This window comes from Musca vetustissima, unplaced genomic scaffold (assembly GCF_032173495.1).
Source record: "Musca vetustissima isolate MV318-11 ecotype Yass unplaced genomic scaffold, APGP_CSIRO_Mvet_v1 utg13229, whole genome shotgun sequence".
NCBI lineage: Eukaryota > Metazoa > Arthropoda > Insecta > Diptera > Muscidae > Musca > Musca vetustissima.
Window position 1 is genome coordinate 239,422 of NW_026881581.1, and position 25,416 is coordinate 264,837.

At 32.6% G+C, this 25,416-nt stretch overlaps 1 protein-coding gene across 1 annotated transcript in view; it reads right to left on the minus strand.

Annotated features, from left to right (window-relative positions):
- Positions 1-25,416, minus strand: part of LOC133327493 (uncharacterized) — a 54,283-nt gene that overhangs the window by 23,546 nt on the left and 5,321 nt on the right. The window contains exons 2-4 of the mRNA XM_061536011.1: positions 19,707-25,184; positions 17,553-17,581; positions 14,694-17,490 (exon numbers count right to left, since the gene is read on the minus strand). Coding sequence (XP_061391995.1) covers positions 14,694-17,490; positions 17,553-17,581; positions 19,707-25,184 — 8,304 coding nt within the window. The remainder of the gene's footprint in view (positions 1-14,693; positions 17,491-17,552; positions 17,582-19,706; positions 25,185-25,416) is intronic.

Here is a 25,416-nt window from a genome sequence, read left to right on the forward strand (position 1 = left end):
ATTTTTGCCACTGAACACATGATATGCGTACTTGTCGAAGGTAGATATTTTCGTTTGAATTTTTAAAGCTGAATACTGTCAAAGGAAAATTTATTAAAAAATTGGAAACATATGTCTGCATGAGACTACCTTGTATTATCATGCCATGGAAAAATTTTTACTTTCAAAGAAACAAAAATTTTTCAATGACTTAAATTCAATTTTCAAAAAAAAAATCCAAAATACACATTGTCAACGTTGAAAAATTTCAACTTTATATTTTGATACGCAATGCGTATTTGGGTAACATTCATTGAACTACATGTATTTAACTTTTGAGGTGAATAAAATCGTACACATACGCATGAATTTAGATACGACATTTTGGTATCGGATATATGCGAGGATTTGTGTTTATGCGTTCGAAGGTATTGCCCAACGATTAGGAAAAAAATGTTTTATTTAAACTGAAACCTATTATGATTTGGTTGGATACAAGGTAGATATATAAAGTAGCCGCATCGGCGAATTGGGAACATGATATGTCAAAATTGAAAACAAGGCGAATAATAATAATTTCGCCATGCGTAAAAAACTCGAAGGAAATTAAATTCAACCAATCAGAATTAAGCATTTTGAAAAATGAAAAATATGTTTATTTTTTGAATATTTTTAAAATTGTAAATGTTTGTGTAAATATCTGATTTTTGTATAAAAAGTAACATCAGAAGAGCGTCTTAAATGCAATAATGTTGGTGCCATCGGGTGTATAAAGAGATAACAAGATTTGGACCATTTTTGCGTAGTGTTTTTATTCCCTCACATGAAATTGGAAAAAAAACAATATCATACAGAGAAGATAAAAAGGTCCCATCGAACCAAATATTTTTTGATCCCAAAGTCTTGTTTTCGATTCTCGATGGTTTACCGTTATGACTTTCTTTTTATTCCTTGTTTTTCGTTATTTTTAATTTGTAGTTCAATTTTTATTTGGAAATGGATTGGAAAAAAAAACAAACAACAAATTGTTATGACATATAATATTACCATCAGCTGGTTTGATGCGGTTACCTTCTTAATATACCTTGGTTGGATACCATGGTACAATTATAAAAGGTAGCAGCAAATCCCAGATGATTTGATTCCAACGTGATACTAGTGTCAATATGAATTTGACAAATTATGTTTTTAAAAATCACCCAATAGGAAAATTGGGAACGCATACAATTTGAAATTGTTCTTTATTAAATGTGCTCCCGTTTTCAATTTACTCAATCTGCCTACTGGGAAAGTTTGAGGAAGCAAATCTTTCTTCATGGAATAACTCTCAATTCCCAGTATTTTCATATGTGTTTCACATATAAATGGCAATGGCTCAATTATACGATAGATGTGGAAGCGATAGAAATATAATTTTGATAGATTTTCATTCATGTTTTCTAAATTTTATTTCAAGGATTCGAAAATATTTCATTTCAAAATAAATATAATTTGTTTAGTAAAACTTACAACAACAAATTTCCATGTGGTTGTTGTATCGTTTGTTGTACAACAACACTTGCTGTTACCTTCTATTATTATACCATGGTTGGACACAAACGGTTATGTCATTTGTCGTGGCTCAAAAAAAGTTTTCAAAAATTCTTATCGCCTCTCATACAAAAAATCGGACGTTTTTGTGCCTGAATTTTATATGGAATTACATAATAATTAAGATTACGTATTTATAATCTTATGTAATAAATCATCAATGAATGTTACTGTGATACGAATTTGCAAAAAAATGTCACAACACTAATGAAGTTATTGAAATATAAAAAAATCAATGTCGTAAATTTTGTTTCTAATATAACTTAAGGAATACGGATGTTTAAATCATTTATTGTTTTAGAACTTCTATTAACAGCTCATATTGTCATTGTTATTTGTTTTCCACGTTCTTTGTTTAATACATTTTTTCTGCAAAATTACGATTGTCTCTCATCTGATACCAGAAAAAGTATTCGTATACATTAATTTAGGGAAAACCCACAATTGTACGACACAAAAGTGTGTAAAGGAGTAATATATAACAAAACACGAAGAAATTGGTTTGTAATAAATTGATTTGACAAAAACAGTTTATTTTGTTCATCTTAAAAATCGAGATTAGTTTTGATAAAAATTACAGTTCCTAGTATGTAAACCTATGGACAATTTTGTTCATCTCCTCCAGAACTTGAAATGTCTGCAAATTTACATACATACTAACACTTTTATTCAATGAATAGACTTGAAAACATGGGCAGTGTATTAATAAAGAAATTTAGTATATAGATAACAAAGAAGCAAAAATATAGTAATTATACTTGATATTAATATAAAAGAACTTTAAATGTACAACTGGTACAACATTTTTACACTGCGCAACAACATTTTGGCGGGTTGAAAATGTATCTTTAGGATTAAAGTCGTTGGTTATATTCGGAACCCACAACCGCAAATGATTCGTTAGGGTCGGCAATGCAATAATCGTACATAAATTTTGAGGATTAAGGTCATACATTCCGATTTCGAAAAGATTATATATCGAATCATCAATATTTAAAATGTGCGGTATGAGATATAAATTTCACAACATTTTGTTGTTTGTGGCAATATGGGATATTTAAGGGTTGAGCCTATAATTGTTGAAGGTTAAAATTTTCCTTTTAGAGATTAAGATCGTAAGCTGAAGTCGAGGTGCAGCCATTAGTATTTCGAGAGTTTTTATTGTATGCCAGCCAAGTTGAATAGTTATTTGGTCTGTATTTGCAAACTTTACATAAGTTGTGTCTGGTTACTTTTCCAGTAACATTTATTAAGTAATAGTACGTTTACATTTAACCGGATTTCGTTAACCCAGTGGGTTTCAATTGTCAATTCCTTTGCATAAATGTCAAATAAATCCTCATAAACTAGGTTAACCCGGTAAAAAGTTCTAATGTATATGCCGTTTAAGTTCAATTTCAGAGAGTAAGACGTTTTATTCGCTTTTGCAATAATACAGCGTAGAACTGGCAAAATAGCTTTCTCTTTTCGCACTCTTTTACTGGGCTTTCCAGTAAAATTTGGAAACAATTGTTACCAAATATCGGGTAAACACACAGCGCTAATATCGAACTTAACAATCATTTGTGTAGAATCCTTTGCTGCAAAAAATTAGTAAAACAGGTAAACTAGGTTTTTTCTTCTATTTTCTCTTGATTTCGATTAATAGAAGGTTTGTATATGTTCAGGTCGGTTTCAGAACCTGTGTCATGAAACTCAATCTAAACGTTTTCAACGACACAACCATGTAATCAAAACTTTCCCAATAAGAAAAAAAGTAAAAATTTTTAGATTTAAGTAAGAGTCTGAACAGTACCAGAACTGGAAGACATTCTTTATTCGACTTGATAAAAAATATATATGTTTAAATTTATTGAAATAAATATTATAATATATAAATAGTTTATGCTAAAGTGTACGAGAAGTTATTGTTGATTCAATATTATAAACAATATTTCACAATAATTTTTGGTGTGTGTAAATACAGTGAGCTTTTCCCAACATTTGCAGCTCTGTGTAATAAAACCACTCTACATTGCTCCAATGCGCATGTCTGCTCAATGGGGGAAAGTGCTGGCATTCACGAATTTCTCTAATGAAAACCAAGTGAACTAACCCGTTAGCCGCCATTGCCATAGACCAACATAAAAATTGAAAAATAATCAATTTCTATCATATATGAATCTATGTTTACACATATAGTTATTTTAATGAGTTTCCTTCACAAAGCAAGTTTTTTGTAAACTTACTCTAAGCTTATTTTTTGGCAGATTGATTTGTGAAAAGATTCAACAATTATTTGCACAGTCATTATCAGATTGTATGAAATTTTTTACACTTCCTACAATTTTTTTAAAAATATTGCTAAAACATGTCCTTGCCGACATATCTGTGTTTAATGCTCATTTCTCGGTTACAACTGTCAAAAAATAGACTGTTGTTCTCAGAAAACAAGGGACCACAAACGGTTAAGGATATAAGAACGAGGAACGCTAACCTGTATCGAGTAGTATTTAAAGTTTGTATATTATTTAAATAGTTACTCCGATGATATTAATCTCCGTAAAAAAGTTCTGAATTGTTTATTATGCAAAAGCTTAGTTGGGACTGTAATAAAACATATTCCGACAGGACCCATTAACGATACGAAAAATTCTATGAATGGTATTAACTGGGAATTTTCTTAGGCAATTGGAATCTGAAACATTGAATTAAAGGCAAATCAAAAAAACGGGATTTTTTGAAAATGATACATTGCTTATATCCCATACGATATCTGGGGTATTTGCCGAAACTTAAACATGCTCTAAATGGGAAACAAAACCAGCAATATTTGTGAAAACGGCCAATACATAGACATAATTATTATGCGTAGAATATACTAAAAGTTCATCAAAACTATTTAATCGGACAAACATTATGTAAAATCGGACGAAAATATATGTGGTAGCTGCATCTAAATCTGAACTGATCTTCACGAAACAGCATACATCATTCTAGACTCAATTCAAATACACTAAAACAAAAACAAAATAGTGTGTACGTAAATATTTTCAAACGAGAGAAACAAGACTTTACATTAATCCGTGCGTTAGCGACGATAGCGAGAAAAAGTGATGTTGAGATGGGCAAGAAAGTTTTGAAAGTGATCAACAATACGACCAACTACGCCCTCTGCATCCGAACTATGAGACATAGTAGAGTAGAGCGTAACTCTCTCCTACAATCAGAATTAGACTAATGAGGCTCCTGGAAGATATGCAGAGAAGATTTCCCCATTGGGCTCTGAAGAGCGGTCAATTAATGCAGTTAATTGTAATTGATGTAAAAGGGGAAAGAATTTATCAAACATATATGTTGCCGTAAGCAATAGCTCCGTTTCAGAACCCAAACGAATATACTAATTTTACAAGTTTTGCAACTTTTTACTCGAAAACAGTTCCTGATCCCACAAAACTGGTAAAACATTGAATCAAATTTAAGAGAAACAAAAAAAAAGGCGTTCTCTTTGTAAACTACTACTACTTTTAGTAGTAAACAGGAATGTCTACTTCTGATTGGCTGTTATAGTAAGTTTACATTTAACCGGATTTCGTTAACCCAGTGGGTTTCAATTGTCATTTCCTTTGCATATATGTCAAATAAATCCTCATAAAGTAGGTTAACCCGGTAAAAAGTTCTAATGTACAAGGAGTTTTATGTTGATTTTGAAGTATTGTCATCTAATTTTGGCATATTTACTAGATTTGCATTCCCAGACTTTTCAAATTATATTGTACTCTGAGAGCGACTTTGAAAAATGACAAGCTGTCATATCTAGATGCAAGAATAATCAGACAAGACAAATTTAGGAACTCAAAATTATTCATACATTAAAATAATATATAAAAATTATTCATACATTAAAATAATATATATATATATATTTAAATCCATGCTTAAATGATAATCATTGTTTCCGTCCCGGCATACCAAGGGAAAACCAAGGTAGTTTCTGACTTCCACGAGTCGCCCTGATGGCCACATGTTGCCTAGGGTCACAACAATTTGCAGAGGGGTTGGTGAACATCCAAATTAGATCACAATAAAAAATAACTGAAACAAATTAACCCATCTGAAAGCTATAACGAATTTACTATAATTGTTTTAGATAGATTATCATTTAAACATGGATTTAAATTTATATTCTTTCAATGTATATATAATTTTTAGTTTAGATTCATATAGACTAATTTAAAACAAGCGCTTTTACTGGATGGGTTCAAATGTACCACGGTTATTGATCTACGTAGGTAATAACTTTAAAAAATTGTAAAAATTATATATATGGAAAATATTTATAATTTTTTCTTCGATTATGTGTGAAAATACCTTTGAACAAATTGAGAAGGAGTCTGCCAAAGTGGGTCTGGCAGTAAACGGCGAGAAGACCTAGCTGAGACGTCTAGTAGACACCTACCAACTGTGGAACTTGAGAACAACAGCTTCGAGGTAGTCAAAGATTTTATATACCTTGGTACCGCCACAAATAAAACGAACGACATCAGTTTTGAAATTCGGAGAAGGATAGTGATGGCCAACCGATGCTACTATGGTCTGAGCAAACAACTCAAAAGCAAGGCTACCTCCCGCCAGACCAAACTCACACTCTACAAGACGCTGATACTACCCGTGCTGTTATACGGATCTGAAGCATGGGTACTTACGCAAACAGATGAGGCAGCTCTTGGAGTGTTTGAGAGAAAATTTCTCCGAAAGATCTATGGGCCGATCTGCGTTGAAGGTGAATATCGGCGTCGAATGAATAATGAAAAGTCGGACGGTGCCGACTATATGATACCCTTCACCACTTTGGGTATATTCAATAGATGAATTTTAACAGACGTCGCATTTTTGAAGGACCAGTAAAATGAAATTGGATCGATATACATGTCATTCTGCAAGCCATACTAAGTCTAAGTCTGAACCGATTTCAACGAGACTTCCCAGAGATTAATTTATATTAACTTCATTGTACAAAATTGTTTGCAGCAGGACAAACTTAGGGTCTTTAGTGCACAATTTACATAAAATCGAAAGAAAAGGAGCACACCTCCTTCAAGACTTAACTCAGTACGCCACGCCAAATTTCGTGCAAATCGAAAGATATATATTGACTTTGGTGCACCATTTATATTAAATCGGAGGAAAATATAAATGGGAGCTATATCTAAATCTGAACCGATTTTCAAGAAACATATCATTCTGGACCTAATTCTGTACCCTATGCCAAATTTCGTGCAAAGCGAAAGATATTTAGGGACTTGGAAGCCCCTTTTACCTTAAATCGGAGGAAGATGTATATGGGAGCTATATATAAATCTGACCCGATTTTCTCGAAACTTGGCACACTTCCTTCTGGACCTAATTCAGTACTCTATGCCAAATTTCGTGCAAATCGAAAGATATATAGGAACTTTGGTGCCCATTTACCTTAAATCGGACGAAACTATATATGGGAGCTATATATAAATCTGAACCGATTTTCTCGAAACTTGGCACATGTCACAGTAGACGCAATTCAATACACTATGCAAATTTTCGTGCAAATCGAAGATATATAAGGACTTTAGTGCCCCATTTACATAAAATCGGACAAAGCTATATATGAGAGCTATATCTAAATCTGAACCGATTTTCACGAAACTTAGCACACATCATTCTAGACCTAATTCACTACTCTATGCCAAATTTCCTTCAAATCGAAAGATATATAAGGACTTTGGTGCACAATATACCTTAAATCGGACGAAACTATATATGGGAGCTATATCTAAATCTGAACCGATTTTCTCGAAACTTGGCACACATCATTCTGGACCTAATCCAGTACTCTATGCCAAATGCCGTGCAAATCGAAAGATATATAGGGACTTTGGTGCACCATAAATGCGACCGGTACTTTATTTCCAATTTAACATGGACAGACGGACGGACATGCATAAATCGACTTCTATTATTCTATGCATATTCTCAAAAGGAACCATGTGTCTATCTCGTTTCCTTTAGCCTGTTACAAACATATGCACAAAGACATAATACCCTGTACCACAGTGTGGTGAAGGGTATAAACAGTTGTTGTTTACTAATTCGTTCCAATACACCACCTTATTATTGCATCATGGTACCGTTGTTCTAAAATGACACCTAGTGAGAACAATTAGTACAAACCTGGAGTTAGATCGGGTTTAATTTGACGTTTAGGTTGATTTTCGAGTTTTTACCTATTTGAGACTTATATATAGTAAAGTTTAAGGGAACATTTTTGTAGAATATTTTGACAACTCTTGTCGCATTCAGACGTGTTTATTTTTGTGTCAAACAGTGCTTTAACATTTTGTTTAAATTCGTTGTGATTTTTTTTAACATAAACAATAGCGTGCAGTGTATTTATGAAGTGTGAAATACTAATTCAATTTGCCCTTAAAAAGATACGTGAATTCTCTATTGCCTGCATTCTGTCGATCTATTTCAGTGTTTACATTTTGTTTTGCATACACTGACGTTCGCTATTGTAGGTTTTGTAATAATCGTTTTTGTGGCATACTTTTAGGCGATTATAATTAAATTGGCAATACCATTTTTCAACGAGTTATCTTAATCAATATTGAGCATACTTTTAGTAATTACATAATAATGGGTTCTCAATATACACGAGCACTCAAATGTGCTCTTTCAACTCCAAACAGTTTGGACTAATAACTAACCGAGAAGATTTTTTCACTGGCTTGTATAGGTTTTAAGTCCATAGGAGCCGATTTGTATCGTCTATTTAGGTCAGCTAAATTCGAAATAGCAGAAGGTTTTCGAAGCTGTGCAATCAAAATTTGAAAAAGATGCACAGTTTGAATACGTTGATGTTTCACCAAAGAAATCATCAGGTATTGCTCATAGTGAAAATTTAATTACAATAATTTCGTAGGTAGATTAATGTATATGAATGGGTGGAGTTTAAAAATGTATATTTATATTTATTGACACAATTCCATTGTCACATGTTCATAAATTGCTCCCAATTCTGATGTAGAAATTTACTTATTGCATTCTAATAAATTTAACGAGTTTCAGACACATAAACGTCAAAAAGACTTTAATTTGCCTGGGCGAAAATACCACAGATTATGTACCTGTCTTATCAGAACCTGGAATGCATCTTGGAGCACTATATTTGCTTGATGCTTATTTCAAATATATAATATAAGAAATGTCAATAACAGAATTATTGACCTCGGTTTTCTTCATTCCCAAACGTGCCATTGTCTAGATGCTCTACATTTGCAGAACATTACGAAAAACATCATCCTATGTTATGTTTAAATTTAGAACTGCTAGATAAATTATTAAATAACACTTTAACCGACTCCTAAATTTATTTTGCGAAGATCTTCAATCTATTACGTTACACATTATCTAATACTAAATGAGAATGGGTTGAGTATGGTAGTTTGGGCCCGTTTTTCATATTATGGTGTAGGGCCAATCCATATCCATAATGGATAGAACAGTGTATGTTAATATCCTAAAAAACATTAGGAAACACCCATTTAGTGGACATTTCAAGAGGATAATGATCCTTAACATACCAGCAAACTCGCAAGGGTCTGATTTGTATCCGAAAGGATTAAGGTAATAAAAGACATAAAAGTATAACAACAGATGACTTTTGCCTCGTTATGTTACGACTTTTCAAGATCGATTTTCGATTTTCTTTATAAATATAGACTTTATTATCACAAAACCAAAATTGACCAAAAATATCACTTTCCAAAACTTTATTTGATCTGTTGACAACAATACTTCTAAAAATTTAACGATAAGTGGATTTAGCTTTAGTCCGTAAAAGTCGAAAATCGATTTCGAACAGAATTGACAAAATCGAAAGATCGAAAAGACGACTTTTTGGTCAGATGCAAAAATCGAAAAGTTTAAAAGACGAGTTTTGCGCTCGCCTACGTATCCCTTACCACAGCCTGTGCAGTCACCGGATCTGTATCCGATAGAACATTTGTTGGCAGATGTTAAATGATGTGTGGCCAATACCAAACCAAAAAAAAAATCCAACTATGGGATGTAGTTCAAGAAACATGGGCTCAGATACCAATACAGCCATGCAAGGACCTTATCAACACGATCCATGTCGTAGCGTGGCTGTAATAAAAAATAAATGGTAGACAACAAAATATTAAATATATGTATTCATATACAAATAGAAAATTACTTACAGATATTATTACACTTAAAATTTTTATTATTTTAAGTATTAGTTAGACAATAATAGAATAACAGCAAAAGTTGTATTTTAGAAGATTTTAATAAAATACATATTATTTTATATTGGTTCTACCAATTTCGGGAAAAGTTGGACCTATATTTTGCAGATTCAAAAGTAGAATAATGAAAAGGAGGGTTTCCAAAACTCGAAATGGGGAAATATATCCTTAAATAATTTATCTAAAATACGCATTTGCAACCTACATAAATTGTCCTCTTTCTATTTTTTTCCAAACCTTTTAGATAAACAGGAAATGGAAGCAGTTAAAATGTACTTAAATATAGCTTCAAATTCAAGTTCCAATTATAAAAGTCAACATTTTTATTCCGACCTGAAATATTTTCAAACTACCTTGTAAAGCTTGTTTCCATTTTTTTTTTTTGACGAAGTTATTTAATATTGAAAATTATCTACAATATAAAATTTTGAAACGATCGAATATAAAATTTGGATTTTGTGTGCCTTCAGGATAAAATTGGATAATATATATATATATATTTTGAATTGAAGATCAGGTTTTGATACATCCCAATATTTTGACATTTTCTAATTTGTCCATTATTGAAAGATTCTAAATTAGAAAAAAATTTTGTTCATGTCTAACTGTCCTTTTGATTTTTATATTGAAATCAGTATATAACTCGCAATATTTTATTTTCGGCGTAGAAATGTTGAATGTTGGTATTAAAAACATGTCGTATCGTTTAGTGGTATACAATTCCCTCCATATCACAATGGGTAAAAAGTATGATTTTTTGACATAAAGACAATTTTTTTTTGTTTTCATATTTTGAAATGTAACTGATTTCCTAAATGTAGATACCCATATTAGTCTTGGGCAATATCGTTCAGTTTAGTGATCGAACGAACTAGGTAATTTTTTAAAAGTGAACTAGGTCGTTCACCTCGTTCAGTTGCCTTATATCGTTCAAATGATCACTCAGTTCAATTCGTAAGGCAGCACATTGCTTTGCTTTTAAATGTTGCTTAAATTTATATATACTTATTATATAATTTATATACTATACCTAGCTACAGCAGTATTTGCATTTGGCCTTTTGAGCTCCGCATTTCATGAAATAAGACCGGAGTGCTCATTTTATTACACGTACCATATTTCAATTTAACAGATTTTCTATGAAATTTTTCTTGATTAACGCCGTTCAGTTTGTCAAAGTCGGTGCACCTGTGAACAAAACAAAGGGTGCAGAGTAAAATTTAATGTTGTTCAGTGACCGACGACGTTTATTGAGCAAAGTCGTTCAGTGGGCAACGTCGTCCAGTGACCGACGACGTTCATTGAGCAAAGTTGTTCAATGACCAACGTCGTTCAGTGACGGCGTTTTGTAAAGAGAATCGTTCAGTGAACGACAATAATCAACATTGAACGATGTCGTTCACCCGTTCAGTGGTCTGACTCGTTCAATTGAACTAGGTCGTTCACGAACGACACAAGATTAACCCATAAAATGTGTAATAATGGAAAACGTTAGTGCAGGTATGTAAAATTAAGACGAGTTGTCCTTTTTGTCATATTTGTCTGTTGTTGTAATACTGTGAAATGTTTTGTTTATGTATAACTTTATAAAAAAAAACTATAAATTGTAGTTTTGTTCCGTGGAGTGTAACTTGTGAATGGCAAAGCATTGCAAAAAGGTGTAAATGCCATGTTATTAACAAAAGTGTGTTAATTAATGAGTAACTATCCTTTTTTGTTCTATTTTGTGCCAACACGTGTTTTTTTAATGATAAACATGTGTTTGCCCATGCAGCGCTTATTGAAATTTGGAGCAGCAACAATCGCTCAGAAGATGCACTTGTGAAATATGTGCTACAGAATATCAATAATATCAGTTAAAATGAAGATCAAATGCGTTTGATACCAAAACAAGTTAAAGATTTTGTTAATTATATAAAAAGGCATCTGCCAAAGTTCAACCGTAAATTAAAGCGATTCAAAACTAAACATTCAAAATGGCTTAGCAAAAGTATAATTATTGTAATGGTCGCCCAAAATTAAATTATGAAGATGCTGGACCTAGGCTAAAAAGGAAATTAGCTTCCGAAGTTGCTTCACAAAATAAACATGCAACGCCGATGGTAGTTCATGCTGCTAAGGTTTCAGCCAAAATATCCAACGACAGAGACATGACCTTTGTTTTGAATAAAGCAGTCAGTAATGGAAATATAGCCGAAGTAAGGAACATACATTTTGCTATATGCTGTTATATGAAATAGTGCCCCAAATCATATGAAAATTGGTAGGTCATCTTGGGAGCATAACAAATGTATACAAACCAAGTTTCACTTCAATAGCTATAAAAACAAAAAAGTCGGGACAAATCGGCCAGATCGGCTATATGAAATAGTGCCCCAAATCATATGAAAATTGGTATTGGCCAAAATAAACGTAAAAAAACATAGTGCATATGTATGAAGGAAATTCACGAATATATGGATTCTGCTCAGATATAAGTTCATTGAATTTTTTAACAATTTATTAGTAGGTTGCTAGATTGTCGACATTGATTTGTATTTGATATCCAACCGTTTGAGTTGTATATAAGAAAAAAATTCCAATATCTGATGGGAATATTCAGCGATTGGAAATGATCGAATTATTAGTAAAAGAAGATAAAAAAATCCTTAAGCTAGAAGTTTTTATTTAACTACTCTTATCTCATGAGATCATATATCCTTAAAACAATAAATTATTCAAACCTAAAATTGGAAAAATGTAAATATGACATTGTTATCGCGGACTCTCACGATTTGTTTGCATATTTTCCTTTAAAATCGGTGCAGACGTTCTTGAGTTATAAACGGTATAACTAACCAAACGTTCAATTATTCCAACTTCACGACTTTCTTCATGCATTTCACAACATTTTATTTTGTAAAATCTTCCCTCTAATTACAAACAACCGAAGAAATCGGAAACAAAGTAAATAATCTTGATTTAATGGAAAACGTGTGGAAATAGTGATCGCGATAAATATGCGTATCTTACATATAGTTATTACTTTTCGGTTTCATATTATTAAATTTTTCTCTATTGAAATAAAAAGTTATTGTCGTATATCATGACAATCTAATTGATTGTAGAAAATGAACCTATTTTGCGAATTTTACATAATTGACATTAACTTAAAGAAATTATACGCTGACAATTTCGACTAAAACATGCCCAAAAAGAACTACGAAGTGACGAAATCATAAAACTTCGAAGAAAATGTGTGGAAATGCAAGTATCCTTAAACATATATTTTGAAAAATTTTCACGGATTTTTTTAAAGATGTTCCTTCTTTAAAACCTTTCCACTACAATAACAGACAACTAAAAGTAATTTTGAGCCAATTCGGTCCATCCTTTCCTTCAAAATAATTTTGCGGGATTTTTGCTGATTTTAAGAAAAATGTTATTTCATAAAAACCTGCCTTTGGGCCATATTGCAGCAGTGTTAAAGCCATCTATTGTAGTTTGTCCTACTTTATGCTTCTAGTACCTCTAGTAAACGTTTGACAAATTTCAATTTAATTTCGCTCCCAACTGTTTAAACTACACCACGCTAAAGCAAATACAGTACTTTTCGCTTATAGTCCATTACGCTTAAAGGCCAAACAACGGATATAAGCGAAAACGCATAAGCGAAAATTCATACGAATTATTAGTTCTTTAGTCCACTTCGCCTATAGTCCGTTTTCGTTTAAAGGCCACATTTTCTGTGCATGCAAAACTAATATTGCACTGAAAAAATGTCATATAGTCCACTCTGTTTTTTATATATTTTAAACTGCAATGGCATTTTGATTTCTAGTAACATTTACAAATCTAAAAAATTGCTAAATTCATAGAAGTAGCGAAAATTGTAGACGCTTTATATAAAGTATGAGTATTGTAGACGCTTTATATAAAGTATGAAGAAAAACTTGAAATTATTAAATTATTATTGAAATGTGGACAATTGAGCGAAAAATACAAAGTTGACAAATCGACAGTTCATAAAATAATAAAAAATAGTTCTAAAATTAAAAATGCTTCAAATTCGACCACCCTGCTTCAAAGGCGATCACCCTGATACTGAAAAGGCGCTTATTATATGGTTTAATGACATTCGTGGCCAGAATGCGTTGGTGACTGGCCTTTTCCTTAGAATATCAGCATTGTGATGACGAACTGACAATTTGGTTTCGGACAAATTTTTTTAAGAATGTCATAATAATATTCATGATGAGGAATCCACTGTTGAAGTTTCCATTGAAATAATAAGAACATTTTGTGCAGAAAACAAAATTAAACAAAACACATTTTTTGAAAAATTAGAATCGTTTGTTTTAAATTCCATAAAAAAGAAGCGTACGAAGATTACATAATTCTTTTAAAACTTGTGAACAATTCACATTTGTTTTAATCCTCCAAATGCTTAAAATGGGTCTCATACTTCATTTTTATTTCATTACAATAGCATTTGAATTAAAATAAATATTACATTATTGTTTAAACTTCATATTGATTTAATTTAAATAAATATATACATTCGTTTTTAACAAACTTTAATTTTGTTTAAAAAACTACATATGTTGTGTATAGTTCATGACGTGTATTATATCAGGATTCAGTTATAGTCCATTAAAGGGCTTAAAACGAAATTCGGATTCGCTTATAGTCCACAAAAATTCTGCAACTATAGTTGTGGACAATAAGCGAAAACTACTGTATATTGATTACGCTATTCTTACTTTTTATGGCTTTGTGTGATTCGTAAGCGTGTTTTGTTCATTAATTGATTCAAAATACTTTCATATAGAACTTGGACATAAAATATATACATACCCCTGCAATTTTTTTCACGCTTAGGTGTTTCACCAAGATATTCTTCCTTTTCAACCTGATTGGCAGCAGTTGCTTTCATCAAAGGATCTCTAAGACTCACATCTGAAATATTTTCTTTAATCGCATTAGAGTATTGTAGATTATTCTGGATTTCATTGTCGTTATATATGTTAATTTGTGCTGTGGCCATTGTATTAGTATCTACAGCATTTTCCGATTCCGAACTAGTTCTACTTGCATTGCCAACTAAATACGGTGGATTATCTGTAAGCTCTACATAAGCCTCGGTCTCTTCGAAAGAAGTTTCTGAAGGAGTCATTGCATCAATAACTTCATTGCCAACATACCAGATAGGTTTTCCCGGAGACGTTTTTGTTGAAATTTCTGAGGATTGGGAGCAGTTGTCATAAAGTTGTTTCCTGTTATTTTTCGTATATTTTCGAAATGCTCTTTGAATAGTTTCAGCTGCTTTATTTTCGGTTTGGTTAAGTACACATCCTCTGTAAGTTCCGACTGCGAAATTATTAGTGTTGCCCTGCATTTGCCTATATTCGCGGAATCTTTTTTGAATTACTCGTGCAGCTCTATCTCTGGTAAGTATTTGTTTATTTTTATGCAAGTGATCCAGTTTTTCTCCTGATTTATTCAATGTGGTCGTTTCAATAACATTAGTCTCAACTTGTTCTTTTACGGGCGATATGTTAATTTCATTGCAAGTGGAATCATTTCGTAAATATCCATCTTTTTTGGTCCTAGACATATATGCTCTAAATGCATTCTGAATTATTTGGGCTGCACGAATATATGTCCACTTTGAAAGAGACATGTCTGGCGTTTTATATGATTTTTGTATATATGCTCTGAAGGCTTTTTGGATTATAATAGCAGCATCATTACATTCAGAAGAGTTATATTTTGAATGATTGCTGTCATTCTTTTTCATAAAATGTACACTTTCGCCTACATGTTTCGGTTGGGGATTTACTAGAGGCCCCTCGAACCTTCTTTGGATGCCGTCAGCGTGTTTGTTGGCATTGTGTGGAATATCAATGTCCTGTGATACCGTTTTCACGTTCGTGACTTCATCTGAAGAAGTATCATTTATTATGGATTTACTATTTTGTAATGCATCGATCGTAATGTTTGGTAAGATAATATTTCCATCTATGGATTTGTTTTCCATTAACATGACTTCATTTTCTGCATTTACATTTGAAGTAGATTTGGTAGCACTTTGATCACGCAGAGCACCATTTGATAGCTTGGGTGATGCACAAGTATCCTTTCCGGCATTTTCATGTTTATGCAGTAAATATGATTTGAATGCCCTCTGAATAACTGTAGCAGCTTTGCCCACTGAATGGGTATCATCGTCCTTCACATGGTGCTGCTGCACTTCACTTAAATCAGGCCCTTTTGTCATAACTATGTCTGGCGATATATCTTTTTTCTTCAATGTGTTCATAGATATTTGTCGGTCATTCATAAATTTTTTGAAAACTTCCTGTATTTTTCTAGCTGCAATGTCTTTGTTTATTTTTTCGATGACTGTTTTCGAATGGATGTTCGCTTCGTCATCATTATTGATGGGTGGAAGATATTCCACCGATGTCATGGAAATAATGTTTTTATTGTCATTTTGAAACATATTAATTTCGTTGTCGTCCTTCGGTAAATTGTTCACTGGACACATTTTTACGCAATCTGAATTTTCAATAACTACACAAATTTCGTGAAATGGTTCTGTTTCAATACCACATTCCTTCTCTTTTGAAGATTCTGGTTCAGTAAGTTCAATAATTGTGTGCAAAACAGTATCTGTCTTATTTGAAACTGTTTCCATATTTTCTCTTCTGGGGCTAGGTTCATTATCGTGTTCTTCGGATTTGAAGCGAATGATATCATCGATTGTTTGCGATATACCCATGTCGAAAGCGTCAATGTCGTTTTCAAATTGAACGAGTTCATCGAATAATTTTGTAGGTGATTCTGATTCCAATAAACATTCAATTTCTACAGGATAGTTCACGTCTTCTGGGTTTTTGAATAGATTACATTCAAATTGTTGTGGTTGTTGCTTTTTGCGCAAGTTCTCTTTGGGGCGTTCGAATGGTATTGTAAAAGCTGTAGCTTCTTTGTACACCTTACGTTTCGGAAGTAAAGTTTCTTTACTTGGTGTTAATGGAATCCCATTAAAATATCTAGGAATTCTTTCTTGGTTGGTGTTTTTAAAGCGAACGTAATTTCCAGATTTTTCAATAACATAAGAAGCAGAATCGCAAAGTAACGTTTCCTTACACACTTGTGTGCACTCAGAGGTCTCCTCGATATTAGTGGCAGGGACAGGGTTCTGATTTAAAATAATTTCCTTGTTACTTGGCATATCTCCTGAGTCGTCGTCAGATGTATTTTTATTGGCTAAAGTTTCCTCCCTAACATGATTAGTGCACTTAGAGCTTTCTTTGGCATTGCAATTTAAAAGATTTTCCGCGTTGCTCTTCGTGTCACTTGACGAGTCGTCTTGTCGTTTATCCTTATTTAAAAGCATGTTTGGATTTTCGAAATCTTTCTCAATTTGTTCCACATTATTTTGAAGAAGCTGATTTTCGTTCAAGCCTACGCCAAAGTGCGGATTGTTATTCAATTGATATTCATTCCAGAACGAGCGTAAGTGAGTTTCTGCAAACACTTGATCAGAAAATCTTTCTAGGAGACCATGTCTACTTCTACCAGTTAGCAAATTTAGATTACCAATAATAGCTTCGCTTGGATTGTTGCCAATGGAGTATTTCGTTTCCTAATTAATAGTAACAAATATTTTAAAAGCGAATTTAGGAAATAAATCTTACCAAATATTACTTGTTCTTCTCCTACAGATAGACTATCATCTGAAATAAGAAATTCAAATGAATTACATTTTCAGAATTTCAAATACAAATTAGGAACAAGATGTATATTACTACAAATATGTGGTCGTTATATCGTTAGCGGAAAGTGAAATAAATTGAGAAAGAAATTAAAAGAACTTTTATTAAAAAAAATATATATAAGATTGCATTTGTTTTTTATTTATATTTTTTTTAGAAAAAACACTAAATCTCTTAATTAATTTTTTGTTAAGTTTTTGCCTGTTAGGGCGATGATCATTGGATGATTTTATAAGGGCTTTCACTTTTGAGCTGAGTTAAATGACTAATGTTTTGCAATGAAAGGGTAAGCCAGAGCGCAATCCTACACACCCACCATTATTGAACGCGTTTCGGCTCATCAAGCATTTTGGGCTAGTGGAACAATTTTGTCTTTGCGGAATACTCCTTTGATGCAGTATTATTGAAAATTTTCAAGGTGTTTAATTAACACTTACTGAAGTCGACAAGAAATATATTGCGAATAAAGTTAATTTTATAGTGTAAATTTCTAAAGAAAGAAACTATTGAATTGGGACTACTGTTGTGAGATTTATAGTGAAATTTGATGTAGAATAATTCATTATTTGACACTATACACCACAAATTTAGTTTCATGTTACTTTTATACACTTTATAAAAAAATATTGGGAAATTTCTATGAAAAAAGTACTAAGAAATTTCTATGGAAAAAATGTTGTCCCAACGTCTACATATTCCTAATATAAATATATATATATTATATACGGATTTCACTGTATAAAAAATTGAGAATATTTCTTTCCTTTTTGTTTTCCTTTTGTTTTCTTCGTTTTAAAACGACTTTTAGTGGGAAAAATCTGTTTTACCCTATGCTGATTTTTGCTTATGCTGATTTTTGAATTTGGATCTATTCTGAGACTTATCCGACTCTCACTGCCAAAATACAAATTTTATGGCTTGACATCTCTTCTGGTAATGGAGAAGATCCTCTCAAGTAATATCGCGGACGTGGTAAAACTCTTCCCGTGAACTTTATTGCTTGCAGGGAATTTATGCGACTACAATACCATTGAGCCAACAACAACAAAGCTTCACTTTATTTTGGATACTCCATTCTCAATCAGTCAACAATCTATTCCCTTAAAGTAGAGGCCACTACGAAGAATGATTAAAATACGCTCTTTCCCACGGCAAGCATTCGAATGTTTTCAATTTATCACCAACGATAAAGTTACAATGAATGAACAAGCATTTGCAATCTCTCGCGAAAGTTCGCATTGCACGAAAAATTCACGAACGATAAAACTTCGCTGCAAGCGTCGTCGATTGATTAATTCGCAAGCATTCCTTGCTGAAGAACATTCTTTTAAAAAATTCAAAAAACAAATGTTCGCGAGCACTGTTAAAAACAACAACAAACAAAATTATCATAAAAAAGTAAACACACAAACAACGTAGAAGCAGAAAGTGTGTGGAATAACAAAACTCATGTCCAACAACTATTGAGTTCACGGACGTTTGTTGCTGCCGTTTTGAGAAGTCTATGGAAGAGGTAAATGTAACCGTCATCCCGAGATGTACTTTACTTCGTTTTGGCTTCTGATGATAAATGAGATTATGGTAAAATTCAACCATGTTATCATGAAAGTTGTTGTTGTTGACCTTGCTAATGACAGTTAATAAGCGGTAAATATCCCATAACATGGGGGTGAACACAATTAAGACCGAAACTGTACTCCTAAATATGAAATGAAAATATATAGTGAAATGAAAAATATGAAATGTAAAATCCCAAACTTCCGCCTGCCCTCTTTGGGTGGTATGACCTTAAACCTGTGAACACAATCTAAGACGGAAAAGGTATGTCGAGGGGCGTACTAAGAAAGGTCTAATAGCATTTTAGTGATTCAACCCAAAATCGTACAGTGGCCGTACGTAGCAATGGTTCTCAAAGAACACTCTTGGCCAAAATAAGCTGTGTTCAGCGATCTGCATCGCTCCTGATAACTGGGGTTCTCAAAAATATGCCTCAAGCTGCTATACATATAAAAAAAATTGTTAAAATATTATTTTCTGCTAACGATATAGTAAGCCCTGAATATATATAAATATTTTTTATACTTGCCTTTTACGTTGTGAATATTATCGTCATAATGCTGTTCTCTTACATCACTACTGCTATTGGCTTCTGGTGAAGAGTTACACCTGTTCAGCAAATCATTTTTCAATGGATTAACCTTTTCATATTCGTCTGGTTTGTTATTGGATTCTAAGGACAAAATGTCGGAAACTGTATCTCGTACTTTATCATAGGTTAACGCCGTTTTGGTTTCGGTCGGTCCTGCAGAGTTTTGATTGTTTATTGCATTACCATGAATTTCTTTAATTTCAGTGCTGTGATCTTGTAAAGTGAAATTTAAGTTCCGAAATATTTCTTCACTATCTTGTGTCTTTATATGTGTGTTCGGTAATGCCCTTAAATCCTCAGGCGTTATAGGTTCTGGTAGAGAATTATTATCAATTCTAGTATCTATAAATTTTAAATTCTGATCCATTTCAGTATTTGGGGTTTCGTCGGCGTTAATTTCCATATTCGATTGTTCCTTCAAAAGGTGTGAGATTACTGATTTTGCTTGAGAGGAGTTATCTAATACCACTGTTTTCTCTAAAATTCCAGGGTTTTCATTTTCCAATTCTGGGTTATCAATGTTTGTTAACCTCTTAACTACCATATGATTTTCAGCAATCTCTTTTGTACATTTTTCTTTAATGACCATAGAATTGTCATTTTCTTGAGTGGAATTTAAATTCTGGTGCATTTCAATAGCTTCTGTTTCTGCAATATGCATATTGATATTAGGTAAGTCCTTCAAATCATCGGACATTATTGATCCTGCTGGAATCGATGGATCTGATTCATCCGTTTTTTGAGAAAGTTGAGTGTTTTGATGTTTCAGTTCTGTTTCCTCCATGCCTGTCAAATGTTTAAAATCTTCTTCATTATCAGCAATTTCTTTTATACAAGTTTCTCCAACGATGTTGGTGGTGGAATCTTGTCGAGTCATATTTAAATTCTCATGCATTTCAGTATCTAATGTTTTTTCAATACTAATATCTATATTCGGTAGTTTTTTTAAATCCTCTGATGTTGTTGGCTCGGCTGGAATTGAATTATCTAATTCAATCGTTTTCTGTAAAAGATCAGTGGTTTGATTTTCTAATTCTATTTCCTCAATATTTGGCGTTCTTTTAATTATCTTCTGACTAGGGGCAATTTCGTTTAGGATTTTAGTATTACCATCTTGTTGGGTCGAATTTAAATTCAGATGTTTTTCTGTGTCAATCATTTCTTCACTGTTAATTTCAATATTCGACTGTTCTTTCAAATGCTTATAATCCCTTGGTTTCACTTGTGTGGAGTTATCTAATTCCATTGTTTTCTCGGAAATTTGAGAGGTTTCATTATCCAATTCTAGTTCATCAACTTTTGTTAATTTTTTATTTGTGACCCGATTGTCTGCAATCTCTTTTGAACAGTTCTCTTCAATGTTTTTGATACTGTCATCTTGTTGAGTGGAATTTAAACTCTGATGCATTTTTTCGATGTTAATTTCCACATTCGGTTGTTGTTTCAAATGCTCAGTCGTTATTGACTTTGCTTGAGTGGAGTTATCTAATTCCATAGTTTTCTCTGAAATTTGAGAGGTTCCATCATCCAATTGTAGATCATCAATGTTTCTTAATTTTTTATTTTCGACCCGATTATCGGCAATCTCATTTGAACAACTCTCTTCAATGTTTTTGATACTGTCGTCTTGTTGAGTGGAATTTAAACTCTGATGCATTTCTTCGATGTTAATTTCCATATTCGGTTGTCCTTTCAAATTTTCAGACGTTATTGCTTTCACTTGAGTGGAGCTATCTAATTCCATAGTTTTCTCTGAAATTTGAGAGGTTCCATTATCCAATTCTGGGTCATCAATGTTTGTCAATTTTTTATTTGCGACCCGATTATCGGCAATCTCTTTTGAACAACTCTCCTCAATGTTTTTGATACTGTCATCTTGTTGAGTAGAATTTAAACTCTGATGCATTTCTTCGATGTTAATTTCCATATTCGGTTGTTGTTTCAAATGCTCAGTCGTTATTGACTTTGCTTGAGTGGAGTTATCTAATTCCATTGTTTTCTCTGAAATTTGAGAGGTTTCATCATCCAATTGTAGATCATCAATGTTTCTTAATTTTTTATTTTCGACCCGATTATCGTCAATCACATTTGAACAACTCTCCTCAATGTTTTTGATACTGTCATCTTTTTGAGGGGAATTTATACTCTGATGCATTTCTCCGATGTTAATTTCCATATTCGGTTGTCCTTTCAAATGCTCAGACGTTATTGGCTTTGCTTGAGTGTAGTTATCTAATTTCATTGATGTCTCTGAAATATGTGAGGTTTCATTATCCAATTCTATGTCATCAATGTTCGATAATTTTTTATTTGCGACCCGATTTTCGGCAATCTCTTTTGAAAAACTCTCTTCAATATTGTTGATACTGTCATCTTGTTCAGTGGAATTTAAACTCTGATGCATTTCAATATCAGGCGTTTCTTGGATGGTCATTTGCATATTCGGCTGTTCTTTCAAATGCTTAGATGTTATTGACATTGCGTGAGTAAAGTTATCTAATACCGTTGTTTTTCCTGAAATTTGAGAGGTTTCATTATCCAATTCTAGTTCATCAATGTTTGATAATTTTTTATTTGCGATGTTTTTGATATTGTCATCTTGTTGAGTGGAATTTAAACTCTGATGCATTTCAATATTTGGTGTTTCTTGAATACTTATATCTATGTTCGGATGCTTTTTCAAATCCTCGGAAGATATTGATTCGACAGGATTAAAATTATTTAATGCAATCATTTTATTCAAATTTTGGGTTGTTTGATTTTCCAACTCTATTTCATCAGTGTCTGTTGATTTCAGAATAATTTTAATGTCTGGTGTTTCTTTAATATTATCATCTTCCTTCAAATCCTCGGACATTATTCGTTCTAATTCATTATATAATTCAATTGGTTTTGGGGGAAGTTGAGATTTTTGATGTTCAATTTCTATTTCTCCCATATTTGCCGATTTTTTAATTACGTCATGATTATCAGCAATTTCTTTTGTACAAGTTTTTTCAACGATGTTGCTAGCATCATATATTATATTCTGATGCATTTCAGTATCTGGTGCTTCTCCGATATTAATATCTATGTTCGGTAGTCCCTTTAAGCACTCCGACTTTATTGGTTTTGTTGGATTTATTTGATATGTATCAATCTTTTCTTGGAAAAGTTTAAAATTTTGATGTTTCAATTCCATTTCTGTCTGGGGAGGTTGAGAGTTTTGTTGCTCAAGTTCACTTTCCTCCCTGTTTGTTGATTCTTTAGCTAAGCCAGGGTTATCAGCTATTTCCTTTGTACAAGTTTCTTTGATGATGTTAGTAGTATCGTCTCTAACATTCTGATGCACTTCAGTATCTGTTGTTTCTTCGATATTAATATCTATGTTTATTGGTTCTGTTGGATTTATTTGATCTAAATCAATCGTTTCTTTTGAAATGTTAGAGATTTGATGTGTCAATTCTATTTCTTTTACACACGTTTCTTCAATGATATCTGAATTGTTATCTTGTTGAGCGAAATTTAAATGCTGATGCATTTCAATATCTGATGACTCTTCGATATTAATGTCTATATTCGGTAGTTCCTTCAAACTATCAGATGTTATTTGTTCTATAGGAATTGAATTACCTAATTCAATTGTTTTCTGGGATATTTCAGTGTATTGATGTTCTAATTCCATTTCCTTTACGTTTTGTGATTTTTCATTTATCTCCGCATTACCGAAGTTCCCAGTTATTACAGATATAGTTGGGTTTGAATATGGAGTTTTCTTCACGAAGTTTAGAGAGCTTTGATGCTCAATGTCTGTTACCTCAGAATCTGAGATGTTTTTATTAGCGTTAGCACTTTTATTAGCGTTTTTTGCATTTGCTTCATTCTGGGAATTTTGATTGTGGTTTTCGTGGGGGTTATATTTCAATTCCCCATTCATGCTATGTTCTGTTTTATGTGACTTATTATTAGTTGTTTCCCCACCTAAATTGTCAATTACACGTAGTGTTTCATGTTTGAAATCTTCTGTTTCAGACATTTTTTCCGCTTTTGCATTTACATTCAAATTGTTTAAGTCCTTATTCGTATCGCTAATATGTTGATTTTCAAGCTCACTATTAATTTCCCTGTCAATATCAGGGGATTGTTCATGGGTTTTAGTTTGTATTTCTTTTATCTCGACTTCCGTCATTTGAAGATGTTCTGGCTTTTCTTCAATTTTGGAACAATTTAAGACATCGTCCGTTTTATTAGGCAGACAACTTTCGTTATTTATTAACTCTGGTTCTCGGGTGGTTGGTTCTTTTTCTCCCGCAATAGTTTTCTGTAGCGTTGAATCTTCCTTTGACATAACGGAATCAACATTAGTTTGATTAATTGGATTTTCAAGATTATATGATTTGATTTCATTTTGTATCGGCGAATCTATTGTGAATGATATTTCTTCAGTAGTGTGTAATATAGTGGCCATTGGGTGTCTATTAAGTTTATTTGTTCGTAAATCGTTTTTGTTGATTATTGACTTCGTCGACGTGCCGCAATCCATACTACCGTTTTTTTCTTCTTTTTCACGCTCATGTTCACCAAATAGCACGCTATTTCCGCTCTCAACGTCGTCTGCATTTTCTGATTTTGTCTCTAGGTTTGGTTCTTCTTTATTATCACATTTCCTTATATTTTCATTTTTAGTACTTTCATTCATTGACCCCATTGATTCTGCACCTTCAATCTTCTTATCAATGAAAACATTTTTTCTATTTATTCCATTCCAGGATCCACATTGGATCTCGGTATCAACTTCGACGTAATGTGCATCTTTTTCTTTGTATTCGTCTGATAGAGATGTATTTCCTTTTCCAACATTGTTATTGAAAACATTTTTAATATCTGAAAAGTTTTTACTATTCTCATCAATATTATCTGCCGAATTGTTCTTGTCTTCTTCGTGGTTTGTCTTGTCTTCCCATCCTTCATTACTAACATTCAAATCCCGATTAATTTTATATAACCCATTATCGTACGTCGATTCGCTTGAATTGGATGTTTCCAATGGAGTTATTTCGTTCACATTTCCTGTAGTAGGAATATTAGATGCTTTGTTGGCTACATTCAATGATTTAGGTTCTTTCGAATGACTGTTTTCATTAGTGTCATCATATGGTGAAACTGTTTTTTCACAAAATTGTGTAATTGTCATATTGTGTTTACATTGATCTTGAGGTGAGATTCCCTCTAATTGGGTTTCCACTATTTCTTCGTCTTGCTTTTGACAGCTGTTTGGTGTAATATTTACTTCATTGTCCGATTCCTTAATATGAGTATCACCAATATTATTTTCTTCCACACAATTCGGATCCTGGTTCCCCTTATTCTCACTTGTCACACCACTGCCACAATTGTTGCATTCGTTTGAATTTATTACTAAGTAATTTGAAAGATCTGTAAGAAGAACATAAAAAATGTAAATTTAAAAATAATGATTTTAATATATACACTCCTCCGCATTTTTACACAACGCAATCTCAAATTTTGTATAATGGGGTACACAGCTGTAACTTTATTTTCTGAAAAATATACAGTTATTGTGGACTATACGCGAATTTATACTACAGTATTTTTCGTTTATATACTTATTATGCTTAAAGGCCAAAAACGGATGTAAGCGAAAATA